This window comes from Paralichthys olivaceus, chromosome 8 (assembly GCF_024713975.1).
Source record: "Paralichthys olivaceus isolate ysfri-2021 chromosome 8, ASM2471397v2, whole genome shotgun sequence".
Taxonomy (NCBI): domain Eukaryota; kingdom Metazoa; phylum Chordata; class Actinopteri; order Pleuronectiformes; family Paralichthyidae; genus Paralichthys; species Paralichthys olivaceus.
In genome coordinates this window covers 9,077,815-9,098,871 of record NC_091100.1, presented here as the reverse complement: position 1 = coordinate 9,098,871, position 21,057 = coordinate 9,077,815, and the positions used below count along the sequence as shown (strand labels likewise).

The 21,057-nt window shown below is 39.2% G+C and overlaps 2 protein-coding genes across 2 annotated transcripts in view; both read right to left on the bottom strand.

The window, feature by feature from the left end:
• Window positions 1–336: 336 nt before the first annotated feature.
• On the bottom strand, window positions 337–7,574 carry LOC109638289 (polyunsaturated fatty acid lipoxygenase ALOX15B-like). Its single transcript, XM_020101194.2, has 15 exons — window positions 7,410–7,574; window positions 7,032–7,209; window positions 6,671–6,872; window positions 5,755–5,836; window positions 5,417–5,539; window positions 5,204–5,307; window positions 4,514–4,680; window positions 4,256–4,396; window positions 3,872–4,075; window positions 3,634–3,720; window positions 3,378–3,547; window positions 2,532–2,653; window positions 2,308–2,408; window positions 1,535–1,699; window positions 337–1,442 (listed from the first exon to the last, which is right to left on the bottom strand). The coding sequence occupies exons 2-15, from the start codon at window positions 7,182–7,184 to the stop codon at window positions 1,263–1,265; spliced, it is 2,001 nt and encodes a 666-aa protein (XP_019956753.1). The 5' UTR covers window positions 7,185–7,209; window positions 7,410–7,574; the 3' UTR covers window positions 337–1,262.
• A 1,159-nt stretch (window positions 7,575–8,733) lies between these two features.
• Window positions 8,734–21,057, bottom strand: part of tbck (TBC1 domain containing kinase) — a 37,970-nt gene continuing 25,646 nt past the window's right edge. Inside the window, exons 24-26 of the mRNA XM_069530089.1 lie at window positions 14,864–15,027; window positions 13,879–14,038; window positions 8,734–9,135 (exon numbers count right to left, since the gene is read on the bottom strand). Of these exons, the coding sequence (XP_069386190.1) occupies window positions 9,025–9,135; window positions 13,879–14,038; window positions 14,864–15,027 (435 nt within the window). The 3' untranslated portion in view covers window positions 8,734–9,024. The remainder of the gene's footprint in view (window positions 9,136–13,878; window positions 14,039–14,863; window positions 15,028–21,057) is intronic.

The window sequence follows — 21,057 nt, the reverse complement described above, 5'->3', positions numbered from 1 at the left end:
AACACCTACCTATCCAATCTTATAGTGTTATTGGTTGATTAATTGAACAGCTTCAGAATTCTGACAATAGAGTGATGTTGATGACGATTGCCTTGCCGTGTGGCGTCTGCAATTGAGTCCCCATCCTGCAGTTGGTGTGACAAACAATAACAACAACAATCAAATAAATCTTGATCTCTCATCATCATTTAGATTCACCCAGTTACTCTGAGTAGAGTTTACTGACGGTTGCTCAGAAATTTGAGTTTAGACATTCACAATGTAAAACTACACATTACAACCAAAGGATCAACCTGTGAAGATAAGAACAATGAAGAGAGACAATGCATCGAGATGTTGTTTTGTATTGTCTTTATTGAAGCCTTTTTGTGATTAATAAATAATAGATATGCCACTTGAATTGTATATTCATATAAACCATCACAATTGTTTTCATCCCTAAAACCCATTGACAAAAAGTTTGAAAGAATGTTTTTAGAAAATAAAACAACAGTAGAGCAAATTTAATTATTTCCCATTTCCACTCATAAAAGTGATTTGATTAATCCAGCACTGCAGCTCTTTAGATTACTGGCTAACATGCAAACCACAACACAGATGCTGTAATACATGATCCAGATTATTATCAGATTTACGCATTTTTATGTTCCAATAAACAGCTTCACATCTTGGATTTTACATTTGTAATTTTTTGTTTATTTCTTTGATAAACTGCTGTATAACCCTGTCACTGCTACTTGTGAAGATTTACGATGAGGAAAAAGATTTAAAACATAAATTTTTCACCAGAGTTTGTAGTTTGATTGATGAGTTATATAGAAGTCACAGGACAGCATATAGTCAGAATGAAAAAAAAAATGAAGTGAGAAGTGAAAACACAGAAGTTATTCACCTTTTATTAAAGGGATAGTTTTACTTTTAGGCTTAAAACGCAGTGTAAATGACCTTGGTTCGAAATATGAATGAATGTTGGCTTGTGGACACTTGGATGACACCACACGAGTAGTACGGAGACATGTTATGTGTTTTTTTTTTACGACTGAAGGTAAGTCCCTAATATCTTCAGTTGTATTGGATTCAGCTGCTATACACAAATTTCCCCTGAAACTCCAGCATTGTTTTGTGGACTCAAACAATTCAATTACCCCCCCATTGGCATAGGGGTGAGTAGATAATGAGTGAATTATCATTTTTGGGTGAACTATCCCTTTAATGTGATGCTGGATTTAGCCAACAGCTGAGGAGGTCGCTCCTATTAGGATTCAAATGGCAACACTATTTTCAAAGCGGGCTGGGTCCAAGTACGTGTACGGGACATCCAGATCAGCGTTTCTGTAGTTGATTTCATCACTCAACATGTGGAGATTGTGCTGAAAGCTCTTTATTTGTCTGCAGGGAAAATCCTCAGTGAAATATTGCTCCGGATACTGGCCAACCGGGACCTGATAAGAGAATTAAAAAAAATATATATATATATATATATGGTATGATTTTATGATTTATGTAATAATGGAATGATGTCTTGCATACTTACAAAGTCAGAAGACTCCTTGCTGAGCAGCCACAAGGTGGACAATCCCTTAACTGTGGTGCTGATGTCAGGCAAAGTCTGCATCATAATGTCTTCGCTTGCCCCTTTTTTGGGCGGAGGACGCTGCAGGGTGATGGGAGTGTTGGGCATCCAGGCACCATAGTCATACTGCAATAAAGAAATGACAACAGGTTAATAACGTTTTGAAGCAGTAGAACTGAGACCATCAGTTTTCAGGAATGCTTATGGTTTGGCTGTGTAGATGTCAGCCTCTTGATTAGTCATTCCACTACTTAGTTCTAGACATAAATATTTCAACTACTATTAGATGGATTGCTGTTAAACTTTGTTGTGACATTCATGGTCCCGAGAGGATAACCACTAATCGCTTTAGTGATCCCTTGACCTTTCCTCTAGCAGCACCATGAGGTCCGGTGCTTAGAGAGAACTCTCTCAACAATGCTCTGCTGGATTGCCAATGAATTTGAATGAGACATAAATGTTTCAGGATGAATTACAATTACATTGGTGACCCTCTAAGTTTTCATATAAATATCTAAATGGTTCCTATTTTTTATATTTGCTCAATACTTTACATTACTTGTGCTTATTATAAAATGTAATGATATAGATACTATAATACATTTTTATATGTTAAAGGTAATTTTAAAGGTCAGATATCACCTATTTGACCAGAATTAAGTCATCCATATCCATCCGCCTCAACAAAACAGCACCATTATAACTGATCATCCCGGTTTATTGAAAGGATTCACCTGTCCACTGTTCACAGCTGAGTGCTGGCATGAGCAGGTGAAGATCACCATGGTGACAAACTTGATCAGCTCAGTCACAGTGGAAAATTTCTGTGGAATTCCTGAGAACAGAGCATACATTCCATAACTAAAAGATGAACCTGTCTAATTTTAAAATGACTTCATAAATGTTTGATCTATGATTAATTTATAATAATAACATGGTATTTTTTGGTATTTGGCACCTGTTTGTTCTTGAGAAAGGAATCCGTATTCAAAAATGTCTCGAATCCAGGCCTGCAGCTCACGGTCCTTCACAACCATCTGGTCAGTCTTGTAGTAGTAGCTGAGTACTTTCTTCACAAATCTTGGACAAATGTGGAAAAGTACTTTAAAACACATTCCTCCTGGAATTACAAATCTTATACACACTATAGTAGTAAGAGGCTCTTTGTTGAGATAATTTGATGGCCATCCCTTTATCAGATAATGTTGGCAAAAACTTGTATTCATTGGAAGTTAGCATGATGTTTAAAGCAGTAACCAGGTAAAAAAATATACTTATTAACTTTCTTGCTGACATTTAGATGAGAAAATTGATTAATAGTGGTACTACATCAATTTGTTGACTCATATTTACAGTATACTGGCTAATACAGCTGTAGTTTAGATAATGTCTGAGCAGAGAGTTACTTCACTTCGAATAAAATCGTATAAAATTTACACTCAAATCCTATATTTGTATTTGCAGGTTACATTCCTATGAGCATTGGTGCTCCCTGTTAGCGGGCCATCTCATTGACACAGATGGGTTGCCTTTGTGCTGGCCAGCTAATCTGTCCTCATTACCATCACTTCAGTTGAGGAAAACATGTGATCCAGCAAATAACTACACCAGTAATTACAAACAGTTTTTCCCTGCTTGTAAAAATGAAATCTCTGATCTCAGCTTTAAACCGAAACCTTATCTCAGACACAGTGCAAACTATGGCCTGAACGCATTATAACTAACAAGGTGTAACTGTTTGTACACACACACACACACACATATATATATATAGATAATGCAAAATGAAAAATGTCTGTTATACTTGAAGATGATATCCCAAAGTTTGAGTCCATCATCCTTGTAGTAGTAGTTTGGTATGTCCTTAACCCCACGGTCATCAATGTCTTCTGGTATACAGAGGGACTTGTAGGTTATTGAGGACAGTGATCTCTTCAGGATTTCAAACATGGCCTCTCCCCCAGAAGCTGCAAACTAGAGAACAGTCATATATGAAGGAAATATAGTGAAAAGACATGATATGTAATTGTAGGTCTTCAGAGCGTGGTGGTCTTTTGTACCTTTGTGAATACTCCATTCTCAGAAATTAGAGCAAGTCGAGCCAAGATGTTGATTTGCAGAGTGTAGCGAGTGTGAGGTACAAGGAGCTGGGAGAAAGAGGGCACTCTGTTACTAACATCATTTGTAAAAGCAGAAATCTCAATGCTTCCTTGCCATTTAGCATTGTGAAATACTGGCACTTTGAATAAAACACTAAAACACAATGGTTCATCAACTTTGGTGGATAGATCCTGTTACCTTGTACAGTGGATGCATCATGGGCACATTGCGCAGAAGTGACACTGCGAAAACTTCAGCCAGCAGGTGAGTGCGCAGCAGGTGAACGTTGAGTTCATGTTCTTGGAAATCTGCACTTCTCACAAAGATCTTGGCCATCAACCAGTCATACTCAGAGTCAGTGGGATAAAAGATTGGATTGTCCTCTGCGGGGGTTTGCTTTAGCTACAGGACAAGATAGTGGGGCATGGTTAATTGAATCCAATTAATCCAACACTGACAGAAACCATTCATACTAGCTGCTGCAGAAGAAATTTCCATTGTCTTGCTTAAAGAACTTTTTAGCAAAGTAGATGGTTCCCTATCCTTTGAGTGATAGCCGCCATGTTAGAGCACTTATCTCACCTGAATAGCAATTGGCAGCAATTTGTCCTCTGTTTTTTGGAGCAGGACGAGAGGGGCCATCAAGTACTGCTTCTTCCCATTGATGGTGTTTGGTGCAACTCCATTCAAGTTCTTATAGTCACAAAGAAATATGTTGCCTTTCTGTTTGAAATTATATGGAGGTTGAAAAAAATCACAGGACAATTGGGGTCAAAACATGATTTTATCACAAAGATAAATAAGATATGAGGAAATTTGTAGTCAGTATGAGACGGTCACCTCTGTTTCTTCCTTCAAGCTACCCTGACCATGGAGGAAGACCTTGTCATCAGTGACAGGAAAGTTTTCTGGCAGTGCTTTGCAGCATCTGATCATTATGGGGTTGACACCATTTAGATACTGGGAGGCAAAGAAAGCATCGTTCTTCCATTGTTCCCTGACATATTCTAGGAAGAAAAACAATCTGTTAAACAAACTTTTATTGTAATTTCTTATTATCAGAGTGTGCAGCTTGTCGCTGGCATGTTTCGATGTTTCTTTGACTCATACACATTTCTTCTCTGTCACCTTTTTTTCTCCCAATAATACACAAAGTAAAGAAGCTAATAGATACAGAGCCAGTTCCTCAGCCCTTAAGGACAAGGGACACTCTTTAGGACGGTAATGTATGTATTTGGGCCAGAGAAGACAGATGGTTTGAAAGAGAAAACATCACTCAACAGAGGAGGTGGTTTAAGACACCAAGTTTCAGCCACCTACAATGCCGTCTCCAAAATAAGCTGATATAGTATGTAAAATTTGAAGTACATTATTTCAGAATATGAAAACTATTTTTTTTAAATATATTTTTAGGCAGTATAATGGTGCACTGCTGAATATCCAAATGCATACAGTTAAATATAAATATTATTTTGCATACAGTATCAAGTAACCGATTTAATCTATCATCAGTACCAGTATCAACAGTACCTGATATTTCAGTCGTCCTGCAGCTGAACACCCGATCAAATGCATCAATGTCAGTCCATGGCTCGTCGCGTTTGTCCAGTCCTTTCAGAAACGGCTCAACCCCCCTAGAAAATAAAAAACAAAGTACATTTATTATAAAGGATTTGGTAATTTGACAAACAGGCAGTTTAATGGTTAATTATTAGATATCTGTTGGAGATTTTAGGACTTTACCCAGTTATTGCAGTCCACAAAAACTCTGTTCCCTTGGTGAAGGAGAACCTAACCTCAGGAGGCAGAGTAAAAGGACTTTTGTCCTGAATGCAGTAAGGTAGTCCTTCTTTCAACATGGACCAGCTAGAGAAAACAGAGGAGAGGAACGAAGTGTAAACTGTTTTAATTTAGAGTGTTCAAGCATATAATACATGACAAGTATTCCATATTACAATTTGGCACTGCATGTTGTAGTGTAATGCATTTAAATAAATTCCCAAAAGAGGTGAAGGCAGTTTAGATGCATGTTAGCTTTGAGGTATACAATGCTAATAATTTTACAAGCTCTGATCTCTTACCAGTAGTCCTTCTTACGACCAATGAGCTCCTGCTCCCTGGCACACTTGGCAAGATTGTGGGTTTCTTCATAGGCTATCACAGCTTAAAAGAGGAAGCACAAGATTTACATTTTTTGAAAGGTAACAGGATTGAGGAACATATAATGACAGTAGAACATAAATTAATCATTTACATTTGGTGAATGTAAAATTGGAAAGAGGAAAAAGAATTGTCTTCCATATTTTTAGGAAGACATTTTCCTGATTGCATGTTTAAAGCTTTCCACGTAAAATGAAATGTGGGGCAAGACTCAGATTCCTTTTGTTGTGTAATGAGTCGTTTTGCTAGCAGTGTGAGTGAGATGGCCTGTGTAATATCTTTATCCATAGGAGAGTTCACAGATATAATATAGCATGAAAGAGGTCGGTCTTGTTGTTTGTTGTAAGTCTTTGATATGTAGTTAATCATTAGAGACCATAAGGAGGGCATAACCACAGTTGATGGACAAGCGTACCTGTTTCCTGTCTGCACTTATCACATGAGGGGGAGACATGGCATGTAGTCATAATTTTGTCAAGATTGTCAAGTCTATGTACAACCTTGTATTGCATATGATGACGTTTATGGAGCTGTTGTTGTCACTTATTAACATTACAACAATTAAGTATAAAAATTTGGTAATTTTCTTATTTTCTAAGCTTTTTCAAAATATAGTCAATGGTGTATGGCTTTGCTCAAGCCTATAGCACTAACAGTAAAAAGAAATATCTTAAATGTGCACCTTACTGAATCAGGACTTATGTGAAAATTGTGGCCCCTGCATGGCCCCCAATTTAGAAAAATCTTAGATCCACCACTGGCTTGAGGGACCTGTCTTTATTCTTCTGTGGTCAGTAAATAGCACACAAGATGTAGGACAAGCACATTTTCACAAACCTTTTCCCTCTCTGAAGCAGTGAACCTCTCGGTCAGTGATCCAGCGGTGGATGGGAAAGCAGTATTTTTGTCCGTCAGGGGATTTCACCTCAACCTTCGCAGGGTACCAAGAGTCTGCAAAGAATGGGAAATGCTGCTTGTCCAACTCTATCAGGAACAATCCTCCAAGGGATTTAGGGCAGTTGACAGTGAAATGTGCAACCTGGGGTAATGACAGTTTGAAAACATTTATCCATGAGGTGGAGATTAAGTGGATTTGACAGAATAAAGCACAATATGATGGCCTTACAACTTTCCTGAAATGTAGTAAATGTAATAGTGTGTTATGAGTTCTAACTTAAGAGGGATGTTCCAAACTTACTTCTCCACTCCAGAGGGCCGGAGTCCCTTTGAAGCCTCTAAGCCAGCTGCGATTGCTCTCCCCTTCTGTGCCCACCAGCTTAATGAAGACATTGTTGTTGGTGGCGGCCAAAGCCCAGTTGGTGGTGAAAACTGTTACTTCGTAATTCACCATTTTCACCCTGGAAAGTTGAAGAATCCTGGCAGGGATGGAATAACATCAATCACTCTCAGCCAGCAATGATTATGTTACCTGTCACTAAATGAGCTTGAGTGCATAGAATCAATTTGAATAGAAAAGGTTATTATAGTGACTCCCATTACATTTGTCTTTTCTTATTGATCTTTTGCAGTCAAATCTTTGCAGACTCAAATCATTTCAAAAAATCATCCCTCTTACCTCTGCTGAAAAGATTGAGGAGTTTCGTTGATGGTACTAACCACTGCATTCTCTTTTTATATAGCCAGTTTAGTGGGTGTGACTTGTTAGCACCAATAACTGACTCTGGTAAGGCAATATGTACCAGAAAAAAGACATGATTGTGAAACTATGACAGATTAGCCAGCGCTTAAACACAAAGACGTTTTAAAAATTGTGAAACATGAGTAACATGACTAAGAAATACAAATGTTTGCGTTTTGGGATTTCTGTAATGGATTCTATTCTGAACTGGGACCAGACAATGGTATTCGGTCATTGTGTAAAACCAGCTTTCGTTGAAACAGGATTGGGTCAGTCCCTGTTCCTGTTTTAGTAGAAAACACATGATAGGTTTTTTTTGAGGAATCTGCTGAAGATGCACCGCCTCACCTCATCTTTTTTTCTTTATTCACTGTCGACAGTAAAACAGTTAGTGACTGTTATGATGGAAAATTTGACTGACTAATTCTCCCATTCACTCATAGGCTATATAAAATTAATGTTGTCAATCATTAATGAGACTTTTCGGTAATGACCTGTGAGGTCAGAATGGACTTTTAGAGAAAACTGGGAGTATAGGTGTGGTTGTTTGTGTGGTGTGGATACAAGTTTGCTGTGAGTTGACCTAGGCCCTGTGGTGGGTACTGGGGCTCATTGCAGGTAATATGTCTTGTCCTGCCTTGATCTACTAAGGAAAGACATTCATACTTCTATATATATATATGTGTGTGTGTGTGTATATTTTTGTAATTGATCTACAATTTTGGCTACAAGTCAGGCTCGGGAACCCATTCTTGATACAAGAGGATCAACCACTCAGGCAGCGTGAAATTAATAAGGTCCGTAGACCTGTTTGGACGTGTTGGCACTCATTCGTGTTGTATTTGGGGACAGTGTGTGTGAAAGGATGGGGGATCAAAAAGGCCGCTTCCTGTGGGTGTCAGGACATGTTTGACACTCTTAAGCATTGAATTTGGTGGTGAGAAAAATGGCCAGGTATCAATAAAGTGTTTCTGAGGTGGGTGGCATGGACAAAAAGTCATCCTAATGGTGAAGATAAGGGTATAGTCCAAATGGCTGAAATGTTGACTATGAGGACGAGAAGGCTAAAGAGTGGACCTGAAAGGTTTGACCAGTTGGCACACCCGTTCATTTGCATTTCCATCATGTAATATCATAACCACAGTGACTCTGCGCATACACTGGAATGAAATCCTCTTTTAAAATGTATCCATCCATACAACTCCCATTGACATGTTATGCAGTTCCCTGGATCAAGTTGCAGAAAACGAAGAGATCAACATATTTTAAGATATTTGTATTGAACACAATTTATCAATTTATCAGTGCAAAGCTACGACAACACACAACAGTTCTCAAAGAAATAATTCATTATTTCACTTTTAATAATAGGAAATAAAATTACTTAAGTTCATTTCAGTCGTTTTGCATCATTTGATCAGAATGTGTAAAGTCCTCCACAAAAAGTCTTGGTACAACTATGATCCATTTTTCTCTCTCAAATATCAGCTCAAAATGCAGTAAACAGTCCCTCCACTCATCCCTTCAGTTAATACAAAGCTGAGGAATGGTGTCAGATCTGAGGGGAGGGGACTGTCAGGAGTCCAGTGGGCTTCAGCTTGTTGATGCCTCCATCCAAGATACAAACCCGCGGGAAGTTCACCTTGACCAGATGTGTTGCAAACTAGGAAGAAATTCAGAAGAGAGAGAGCAAATTTATTTTTGCAGGTAGGCTACTTGTTACCTCGTATTACTCAAACATTAATATGTGGGTTCAATCATAGATTGAACATAAAGATTGACAGTACGTCACCATTTTCTCTTGCTGTATGGCTTACGCACACTTGGATGACACCACAGGTGCAGTATGGAGGCATTCTATGTTTTTTTCAGTTGTTATTTTACGTTTGAAAAATCGGTCACCATTGACATTTTATTGGATGAGGCTGCAACACCTATTAACACTGAAACTCCAAAAGTGTTTTGTGGACTCAAACATTTCACCCACCACCTCCATCGGCATAGTGGTGAGTAGATAATGAGCAATGAATTATCATTTTTCAGTAAACTATACCTTTAATGTTTTTTCAATAATAACTTTAAGGAAGTAAAGTGAACTATATTAATTTGGAATTAAAGACAGAGCACTTGTTGAGACCGAAAATGCCTCCAGCAGGAAATGCAGAGACCTCGGTTCTGAACTGACATTATCCTTTATGAAAACATCCATTGAGCTGATGAAATCATGTGAATTAAACATCACATAATCACATAATACTGTGAGCTCAAACAGTATTAGGTAAAGCACCAGTTACTGTGGAGACAATGTGCAGTTGTAAACTCTTCTTCAGAAAGACCTGCACACTGTTTGCACTTGCTCATATTTAGACAATGCACAGGTCACTGCTCAGTTGAGTTAGTGTACACAGTGTTTCTTCTTCAGAAAGACTTGCAGACTTGAGCAAGTGTGTTTAAACTTGCTCAAGTGTAAATAGTGTGCAGGTTACAGCTCAGTTGATTAAGTGTACAAAGAGTTTCTTTAGAAAAAATCTGGTTGTGAAATCTTAACTCTGAATGCCAATAGGGTTTAAATTAAAGTTAAGTTTTACAGTAAAGCCTGACCACACATTAGACTCAGAGCTAACGATGAGGCTACTGGTGCAGTGCACCGAAATTTGCATTTACATACAATTGAGTCCTTATCGACATTTAATTTTGTGACTGTATAACTGAGAGGTGTGATGAATTACTGGGCTTCATTATGAAATTCAAATTTGGAAATTTTAAATAAAAGACAGAGGACTTGCACCAAACCAGTGCAGTTTCAGTTTTAATACACTTTTTTACAGGCTGATAAGAGGTCACCATGACCTGCATTGACCACTGAAATTAAATCAGTTCTTCTTTGAGCCTGAATGACAACTGGTATAAATTTGAAGAAATTCCATGCAGGCACACTTGAGATATCATGTTCAAATGTCCAAAAATATGTTTTGGGAGGACACTGTGGCCTTAAACTGTAACCACCTAAATATAATCAGTATTCCATCAGTCTATTTCAACATTTATGCCACATTTTAAAGCATTCTTAAGAAGTCATGTTCAATGACCTTGACCTTTGACCACAAAATTCTAATTAGTTCATCCTTGAGTCCAAATGAACATCGAAAACATAATGCCTCTGGCCACTGGCTGTCGTTGGAGGGGAGAGATAAAACTGAAACATTCAACTTAAACATAATACTGTGAGCTACAAAGTTATCAATTAGGGTCCAGTTACTGTAGGGATATACTGTAAAGTTATGCTTAACAGATTATTTTGTTGTTACTCCATATTTGAGCAGTGTAATGTAAGGGCCTCAGTGCTTGGAGGGTGCGGTTCCACTACACCAATATTATGACACATTAGTTGATTTATAAAAGCTTCTGTTTGTTGTCTTAAGAACATGAAATCAACTTTATTGAGCAAGTGTAGCCAGAGTGCACGTGTGTGTGTTCTTCAGAATGACTTGCAAGACCTAGTCCCTGTGCAGCTTTCTCCTACATTCATCAACGTTCGACAAAGTTGCTTCCTCTTCAGAAAATCTGGTCATAAATTGTAAGATTACATCACAAAGAAAAGTTACTGTAAAACCTTAAACTCATTGATGAATGAAGTTGTGTGATGCAATGAATGACTAAGTGAGGATTGAACTTGTGATCCAAAGCTTTACTTGAAGGTTCAGTGTGTAAGATTTAGGTGAAAGGGATCTATTTCAGAAGTTGAATCTTAGTGATGTTTTCACTAGTGTGTCATACTCTTAATTGTACAAATTATTTCTTTACTGTAGAATGGGCCCTTTATATTCAAATATTATATTTACATATTGTTCAGACTGGACAAACTAAACCTCATTTGAGTTTTCATGACAAGTGAAGGTTTCCACAGTTTCTCTTTCATGTTTGGAAGGAGAGGGTCAGGTCAGCGGTATTCAGCTGCAACATGAAACTTCACCACTAAACACTACACACTGAACCTTTAATTATTAAGAACAACTATAATAACTGGAAATATAAAAACATGTAACAAAACAAACCCCTTTTATCTGTGTGTCTTGGCAAACAGTTTAAAACTTTAGATTCAACTTGCTGAAATGTCCTCTCTAACTCTGAATGCCAATAGGGTTTAAATGTTAAAGGTTTACAGTAAAGCCTGACCACACATTGAGTGGACTTAGTGTTTGCCCTTTGAGCTAATGATGAGGCCACTGATGCATTGCACAGAAATGTGAATAGCATTTAAGCACAATTGAGACCTTATCGACCTTTAATTTCAAGAGCTCTACGACTGAGAGGTGTGTTCAATTACTTGGGTTCATCACAAGACTCAAATGTAAACTAAGTGCAGTTTTGGTCAGGGTGGGGGGGGGTGTGTTTTGTTTGTGTTGTAGTAAAACACTACATTCAAGCTTCATCATCATGCCTAATGCCTGAATGACTATGAGGCTGATGATTGTCTCATGATGATGACGACAATCACTTACTCAAGTACAAACTTTTACACACATTGTGATTTCTCTGCAAAATATCAAAAGCACAAAAGCCACAATTTTAGAGCTATGACCATGTGCTAATTACATAAGAGCCACTAACGCCTTACAAAAAGCTTGATGATAATTTCTCAATCTTTCTTCAGTTCAATTGTTCACTTATCTACCAACAGTTAAATTATAGAGCGTTTGTCAGACAGTGAGATCTTGCTGCTGCTTCCTAAAAATACCAGACTCTCCTCAATTAAGGAGATATACTTGTTTTTACTTTCCAACATGGAAGGAGGACATCTTTTCTAAATTGGGATGTTGCCTGAGGCGATATCCCTGCTGAGTTTTTAAATTTAAGTTTGGCTAATTTATTCCAAAGAGAGCACAAAAGGAGAATTCATTAAGATTGATATAGTTCTCTGTTCTGTTATGCTGAAGCGAGCAAAGATATTTTTATAGACGAAAGAAAAATGATTTATGTAAAATACCGTTTCATCCTTGGCAAATGCAGTGTCTTTAAGAAAAGGAAAAAGGTTAACGTTTTTATTCTACTTTATATCAGAACAAACTGATTTTTATTTTCAAAGAGTAGCACAATCTCATTGAACACCTGCTCTTGTGCAGTTCACCAGTGATGCCAGTGTGATCCAGCTGGATGATCAGAGGGATTTCAGAGGAGACAAGATGACCCTGAGGTCTGCCTTCACTGCCCTGACATGACCCTGTCCCACCACACTAACGAGATGTCACATTCCATGACAAATGCTAGAGAGGAGGAACACATACTTCATCTGATTTCCTTTTTGATTTCCAGAGCTGAAGAAGCCTTTTGGAGGAGAGGTGAAACTTCTTCAAGAAACACAAGAGGTTCCAGCTGCCAATGTGTAACTCCAGAAGATACCATGACCTGGATGACTGAGAATCTTCACATATACGTACATTGATTTTGAGTCTATACATAATGCTATCTGTTAAGATTGTTAGCTAGCCGAGGAGAGTAGGCCTATAGCATTTGATGGCCGATATGAAAAGTTAATAATCCCCCAAAGTTTAAAATCCAACAGTCATTGAAACATTCACTCAAACAAGAAGGGATCAGCGGTGTCAGTACTATCTGGGCGCCATGACAAATTCATGACAATTAATCCAAAATGTTGAAGCGATAGTTCAGTCTGAACCAAAGTACTGGACAAACTAATGGATGGACATTGCCATTCCTAAGGCACTGCCACTAGCAAAGCTAAAAAACAGCAAACTGGAGTAAACTGGAAGCTTCAGGATTTGGATGAGCCACAGGGGAGTTTACACCAGGACCGAGGAGGACTGGATTCCAGTTGGAATTAAATATTTAGGTATTGCACTGCGTTCAGGTTCAGAATAAAAATTAATTAATTAATAAACCTCACTTTGTGGTGAAAAATTATATTAAAGAACTGTTTGTCACCCCACAACTTAATTGCTTCGCTATGATGATACCACTTAACATTTAGAAGGGAATTTTTAAAGATTATCATCTGATTAATAAATAGGATAATACACTCAGATTAAGGTTATCTCTGATGCATTATTACCACAATTAATAGTATAATTAATACCAACCATACCACTTTCTGCCTAAATATTACAACACAACTTCTACAAAATCTCCATATTAAAAAGTTAATTCACTTTATGATTCAGTTGACAAATCACCAGCCAATCAAATTTGGCTAATATTAACACATTTTCTTTGAAAATTAAGATCTAATTAGTCTTACCTTCATACCTTCCAAAATATTTACTAATAAAAATATATTTAGAAAAGATAACGGTTTATACACAATGTATATTAGACAACTCATATGAATGGTGTCTATGCTGTTGTGCTGTACACTGGTGTATCTGTGCTTGTGTGGCTGCTTTCTCACCATAGCAGCATTCTTCATGACGTGGCTGATAACCACAATGACACGTCCTCTGTAGTTCTGGAGGACTCCTGTTGCAGGACACTGCACCAGCTCACCGTCAGGGTTGAAGGCTGTGTTGGAGGGAATATTGATGCTGCCAGAAATATGGCCTTTGCTGAAACTAGAGGCAGTTGAGTTAAGAAGCGCAGTTTGAACTGGTAGAGATGCATGCATGCAAAACCTGAGACAGAGAGCCCACACCTCTCCATCGTTCCATATGCCTACATGGAAAGCTGAATGTAAGGAGAACGGCAGCAAGACCCCGAAAGGGAACAGAACAGAGCGGACATCAAATGATCATAATTAAATTATGAAAAGGAGAGAAGCAGGAGTGAAAGTGGGTTGCAGAGGAAGCAACAAGTCGCCTTGTTTGAGTTTTCCAACATGGAAGTGAATCAGCTGAGCTATCAGCTGTCGTGGGCTGACTTTGAGATCAGCTGCTGTAGCTGTCAGGTGAGCTGAGCTTGACTTAGAATTTGCCCGTCTAAAGCAATGCTAGACTCAATTTGCATAGCTGCTTTCAGATCCTCCATATTTCTACTGTGTAAAATGTGAAAGGTTCCATAGTTCATATCTGAAGACATAGTTGGGCTGGTCGGCAAGTCTTAAACAGGCCACAGATATGTCGTCTGCCCTCTTTAAATATGCATCAGTCCACATCCCTATGTTTACTCAACAGCACTTCTTATTCTGGGTTGAAAGTGAAACTGAATTGTGGTGAATTAGCTTTTGCTTGTTGTAGGGGTTGAGAAGTTCATTTTTACAAGCATCATGTGTCATTGAGAAAAATGAAAAAAAAAAGGGAAGAGAAAAGCAGAGATAAATAAAAAATCACTTCAAGCTGATGCTGCTACATGTAAGTTCCCACCAAACATGTTAACCTCTTGGCTCCCAATAATCTCCATATTTCCAATTTCATAGCTAGGAACAGGAATGGTAAGGATACTCCTCCACATTTCGAATGTCGACAGCGATGATTTTGGGCTTGCCGGCTTTAGTCCTTTTGGTGGGGCCAGCCAATGACAACTCACAGAGGTCAATTAAGTCCTCAGCTGAGACCCTGGGGGATACTTCTTTCTTCAAGTCACACAGTGCCAGAGGCTCCCGAGACTACAAGAGTGGAAGTCACAAGACAACAGATCACAAGGGAGAGCATGAGAGCAAACACATTCAGAGAAAAATTAATTTGGAGAAGTAATGACACAAGAGAGAGAAAAATTTGATTGGATATAACTGTTTCTTTTAAATCAGGAGACCAGTTCTTAGGCATGACAGTCACATACTTTTCAATCTCCTCTACATAAATGATATTTTTGACGCTATCTTTTAAAAACACTTCATCCCATTGACTCATAACAGACTTTTCATATGTCTTACCACAAAAAACCATTGCAGCTGTGAGAGCACAACAAATGACCACCAGCAGCAGCCAGAACACGATTCTTTGCCAGTTTCCACCTGCACTGCCAAATGGGTTCATTAAAGCACCCAGCCAGAGGCATGGCTGCAGGGGACTGAACCCTGGTCTACACTAGTGAGCCAGTGATGGATCTCTGTGATTCCCAGATGCCCTTGAATAAGTTTAAGCAAAAAACAGTTTTTCACATTCAAACAAATGTATTGTGGTAATGAGTTGTTATTTAGCAGTCTGGTATTTCTATTCATTGATATGCAAATTCAATGGATGACCAATGCCAACAGAATTATCTATGAGTTTCAGCACATTGTGTGATTTGTAGAACAGAGAAGGATTTAAAGGGATAGATCACCCAGAAATGAAAATTCACTCATTATCTACTCACCACTGTGCCTATGGAGGGGTGGGCAAAGTGTTTGAGTCCACAAAATACTCCAATACAATTGAAGTAACTGGTGACCAAGACTTCAAACGTTATAGAACAACAGACTAAAACAACTGTAAAAAAATGTGTAAATAATACCTTGTTTTAAGTTCTCCAGAAGTGGCTAAGCTAGTGGATGTTAGCATGTCCGACTGTCCCGAAACGCACCTTGTTGGAAGATATCAGCGGACATTTAGGCTTAAAACATGGTGTAAATGACCTAATTTACAGTCACATATGAATGTTGGGGCTTGCGGACACTTTGATGACATCACACGTGCAGTATGGAGGCATTTTATGTTTTTTCTGTTGTTGTATTACATCTGGTCACCAGTTACTTCAATTATATTGGATTCTGCTCCAAGGCTGTTTACGAGTTGAGTAGGTAACTCTTGGTAACTCCAAGTAAAGTTCTAATAAGCTACAAAAGTGTATATAATGGTTTAAAGAAACTAAAGCCGTTTTCAGACATGAACTCTAGACAATGTCAGCACACTTGAGTTTAAACTTTCTCCAGAATTTATCTTTCCAGCATGAGGAACATAGGAGGAGATTCTCCGGTCAGATACCTTCACAACGATTATCTAGAGTTCATTGCAGCTCTGGAAGCAGCTAGTTTCTTTATTCAAGCACTGCACTTTTACTCCACCAGGATTTTACAAACAGCACAACGCAATGTTGAATGATAACCCATACTTAATGGCGTATAAAGCAGTTAGTATACAATTGAATGTTTTGCATAAACTCAGCATATTTCCAATCATTCGGTACAAACACGATCCGACGGGCTGGCGTGGCCGTCTGTCTTTGTTGTCTTTGGCTGCCGAGAGTGTGATTAATCAAGACGCACCAGCTGTGCCAATCAGCTCACCAGCTACTGATCTCATGGGCCATCTCCACACCTCTCTCTCCATGCTCACCGCCACAATCATTCTATCAACCAAATCAGTATCACATCTGAAACTAGAATTATCACACTGCTGTTGTCTGTGTCTGCCCACCATTGCAGTTTCAGTCTACATACATTTTTTCCAGACTCATTTGAGGATATTGTGACCTTTACCTTTGACCGCTGAAATAAAATCAGTAAATCTTTGAGTCCATGTGGCAAAATGTGAAGAAATCCCCTCGAGGCAGATGAGAGACATCACATTAAAGAGACTAAATGCATGATTTGTAAGGCCACCATGACCTTGACCTCTGAATTCTCAACACGCAACTAATCAGTTGGTTTGTCGGTCCAAATTTAAAAGGGTTTTCTCATGACGATAACACAAGGCAAGGAAGGGTTTACAAAGTCATCAGTTTATCCTTGAGTTTGAGCCACATGTAATGAAATTCCCTGTAAGGGTTCCCGATATACCATGGTCATAAGAACATGAGGTCATCACGACCTTAATATTAGTCCAAGTAAAGGTTTGTACCAAATTTGAGGAAACTCCCTTAAGATGTTTATCCTTGGGTCTTCTCCTCCCTTCCTTGGTCCATGCTGTGCGGCTCTCCGGAGCCCGTCCTGGCTCGGGTCCTAGTGGAGGTTCGCCGGTCTGTCGCAGGGCTGACATGGAGGGTCACGCAACCACCAGCACTCTCACCTGAGGACCATCTGGAGCTATGGGTTCACCTGCTGTGCATGTTGGACCATGAGGGAGGCAGGAGTGCCTGGGGGGACCAACCCACCATCGTCCACGTGGGGATTTCCGGGCTGGATTCAAGCCCATGACCTGAGACTGTGACTCTACACACATTATTTTCTCCACTCACCCCAAACGGTCCTGGCAGAGGCCGTCCACACCAAGCCCGGTTCTGCTAGTGGTTTCTTCCACCAGGGAGTTTTTCATGGCTGCTGTTGCTCATACTTGCTCGGTGTGGAACAAGTTGGATTTTGTCTTTTTTAAGATCTTGGACTTTTTGTGCAGCACCCTGAGACAACTGTTTGTTGTGATACCATGCGATATGAATACATTTGATTGATTGATTGATTGATTGATTTATGAGACATTGCATTCAGAAAGCAAAAAACATTTTTTTTGTAAGTCACAGTGACCTCGACCTTTGACGACGAAATTCGAATCAGTTTATCCATGAGTCCAACTGAACATCCTCATATATGTAAACACCTATAGGTTTCGCCTGAAGCATGGACTATATTAAAGTAAAGCCAATGTGGCTAAAGTGCCTGAAACCTTTATTCTCTCAAATGAGAAAATGACCCTACTTCTAGTGAAGCTTCAAAACAGCAGTTCACAAAACATTAGGTGACATCACAGTAAGGGCAGCAAACTGTAATGTTCTATGGGAACAGAGGTTGGACTCCATTGCCCAGGGCTCTGTCCAAAGTGCTTAGCTGTATTTAACTGGACTGCATTGTCTGAGTGTACTAAATGAGGACAATGGACAATGACAGAGAGCTGAATTTTGTCACCTACTTGGCTGGGCTCATGTGAGCTGATCAGCAATGATGAGTATTTAGATCTACTTCAGTAAAACCAAATAATGTCTCTCTCTCTTCACACACACACACACACACACACACACACACACACACACACACACACACACACACACTGCCTGTCACTCACATGCACCAGTGTAACCCTCACAAAGACAGCTGCACAAACACACATACACAGATACACACACATCTCCAAACATACAATATTCTGACAGAAATGGGTAAAATATGCAGCCTGTGATTGCCTGGGGCCCATGAAGCACTGTGTGGTGACTTAAATGTCATGATGAGCAGTGTGTGCCAGCCGAAAAAATGGCTTAATGACACTTTCACATTTCACTGGCCTGACAGTGATGAGCCCAAACTGGAGCTGCAGATAAACAGACACAAATGCTGTGTTTATTGTGTGTGTGTGTGTGTGTGTGTGTGTCTTGGTTGTCACAGTTGCCAGAAAGAAATCCTGTCACATAACATATTGAACTGGGGACTACAGTGTTGTGCAGCTTAGAGACAAGTTGAATAACTCATTTAAAGAGCCTTCACACTGTGTAAACGCTGAAATATTCACATATCAAACAACACAGTCTGTGGTATTTGAGCATAATCTCTAAAAAATGCAGTGAAGGCACTTCACAATCGGTCACGTTGCAGTTTATAACAATTTGTTTTTTTTTGTTGTTTTTTTTTTGGCAAAATAGAAGTTATCTGTGAACAACTACAGGTTCTGGCACTGTTGCCTCACAACAAGGTTCATGGTTTGAATCAGGGGTCTTCTGTGTGGATTTTGCTTGTTCTCCCTGTGTCTGTGTGCGTTTTCTCCAAAGACATGTAGAGTGGGATTAGTTAGAGACTGAATCGGCCGTAGGTGTGAATGTCAGGGTGAATGTTTTTTTTTGTCTCTGTATGTTGACCCTGCGATAGGCTGGTGACCTGTTCAGTTTGTACCCAGCCTCTCACCCAATGTCAGCTGGGATTGGCTTGCTATGCAGTGTCTAAGTGAAAGAAACCAATGACAGACTACAATTAACCAGCCAATAGAACACAACGTTGCAGCCTTGTCAGCAGACAATGCTGTTGCTGCAAAGAAGCTACAAAGTTTAGAACGTGGATGGCTCACACACAGCCTGCAACACAGAAGATCTAAGCAATCACCAGATTTTCAAGGTGGGCACCCAAGGTAAATGTCACAGAGTCAGTATCCGGCAAAATGTGAAATATGTTGACTATGTGCCCTTCAATGTGCACAAAGGAAACAGTATCCTTAACCTGCAACCTTTGACCACCAAATTATAATCAGTTCATCCTTAAGTCCAAGTGAGCATTTGTGTCAAACTCCATCAAGGCCTCCCTGAGAAATTGCTTTCATGAAAATACAATGGACCATTGACAAACCGCAAACATAATGCTTCCATCTGTCTGTCTGTCTTTCTGTCTGTCTGTCTGTCTGTCTTTCTGTCTGTCGCACTGAGCCCAAAACTTCACACATAATGTGTGAAGTTTATAGCCAGACAAAGAGCAAAATAGCATAATTGAGGTCAGGATTTGAGAAAAATGCACACACACACACACACACACACACACACACACACACACACACACACCAATTTCTGCATAGTGGATGATTTTCATATAAAAAAAAAAAGGTCCCAGCTTTTCTTGTGAATCTCCTTTTGATTCTGGCCACACAGCTGTAACCAACAGTGCTATAACACGAAAGATTGTTCTTGGAAACATCAGAAAAAATCATCATGCACTTGTGACATCTGAGCAACAGAAACTGGAATGGAACTGTAGTTTCGAAGTTGCATAAGACACTTTTTCCTATCTGGCTAAACTATGTGATTGCATAAAGAGATGTTCATGTTTTATCTAATAGATGAAATATGTGACAAACTCAACATATATGTATGTAAGTTTTAAAACATTTCAATGTACAGTGGGGATTTTGTAAAAGATTGCTTCTGTTTACTGAGTAAATGAATGTTATAAAGGTGTGATTATGCCTGAGCTCTGTGCGAGTTACAACCTTTTCCTATTCAGAACAAAAGCCTTCTTCATAGCACACATTTCAACATGTCACAGAAGGGAAAGCACAGGTGGTAAGAAGAAAAACAATAATGGCTGAATTCCATTTAGCTGCTTCTGTTTCACGGTGCTGGTATTTTGCTGGCACACTGTCTCACTATCATGTCTCACTGTCCAACTATGACAAGTCAAAAAGTCTGCTGTGATAATGGCCCTTATCTAATTGGGAAAGCTCCACTCTCTCACAGTTTCACATCTTCACCGGAACATGAAGCGCCCAAATACAGTGGCAAATTGGAACTAGGGAACATTCCTGTTAACTCGTGGACCTCCATTTCTACAATCATTGAAATATGAGCTCTGCCAGCTGTTAGATGACGCTGAGTAAAACATCTGCTCATCCACAGGGAATGGCACCAGCCTCCTGTGCACTCTGCCGCATGATTTATTACAATATATATTCAAAGCATACACTGTTCATGACAACTTCCTGCACCAATCTCACACCAACCTATTAATGAGAAATCCCACATTCATCACGTGTGTCTAGTTTAGTTGTGGGGAACTTATACATGTGGGAAAACATTTCTCTGTCTATAACCAAACAGTTGCCTGACTATGACTTCCCCTCAATATAGCAGGCTAAAGATGCACAATGTAGAGAATGCCATTATTATGAAGGACATTGGCAAAGAAGAAGAGCATGTAGCTAGATCCACAAAGTTTAGATGACCTAAAATCATGCCATGGACTGGCCATTTAATTAAAACACAATACTCATGTGTTTATTTAACTTTTTTCTCTTCTTAGTGACCAAGAGAA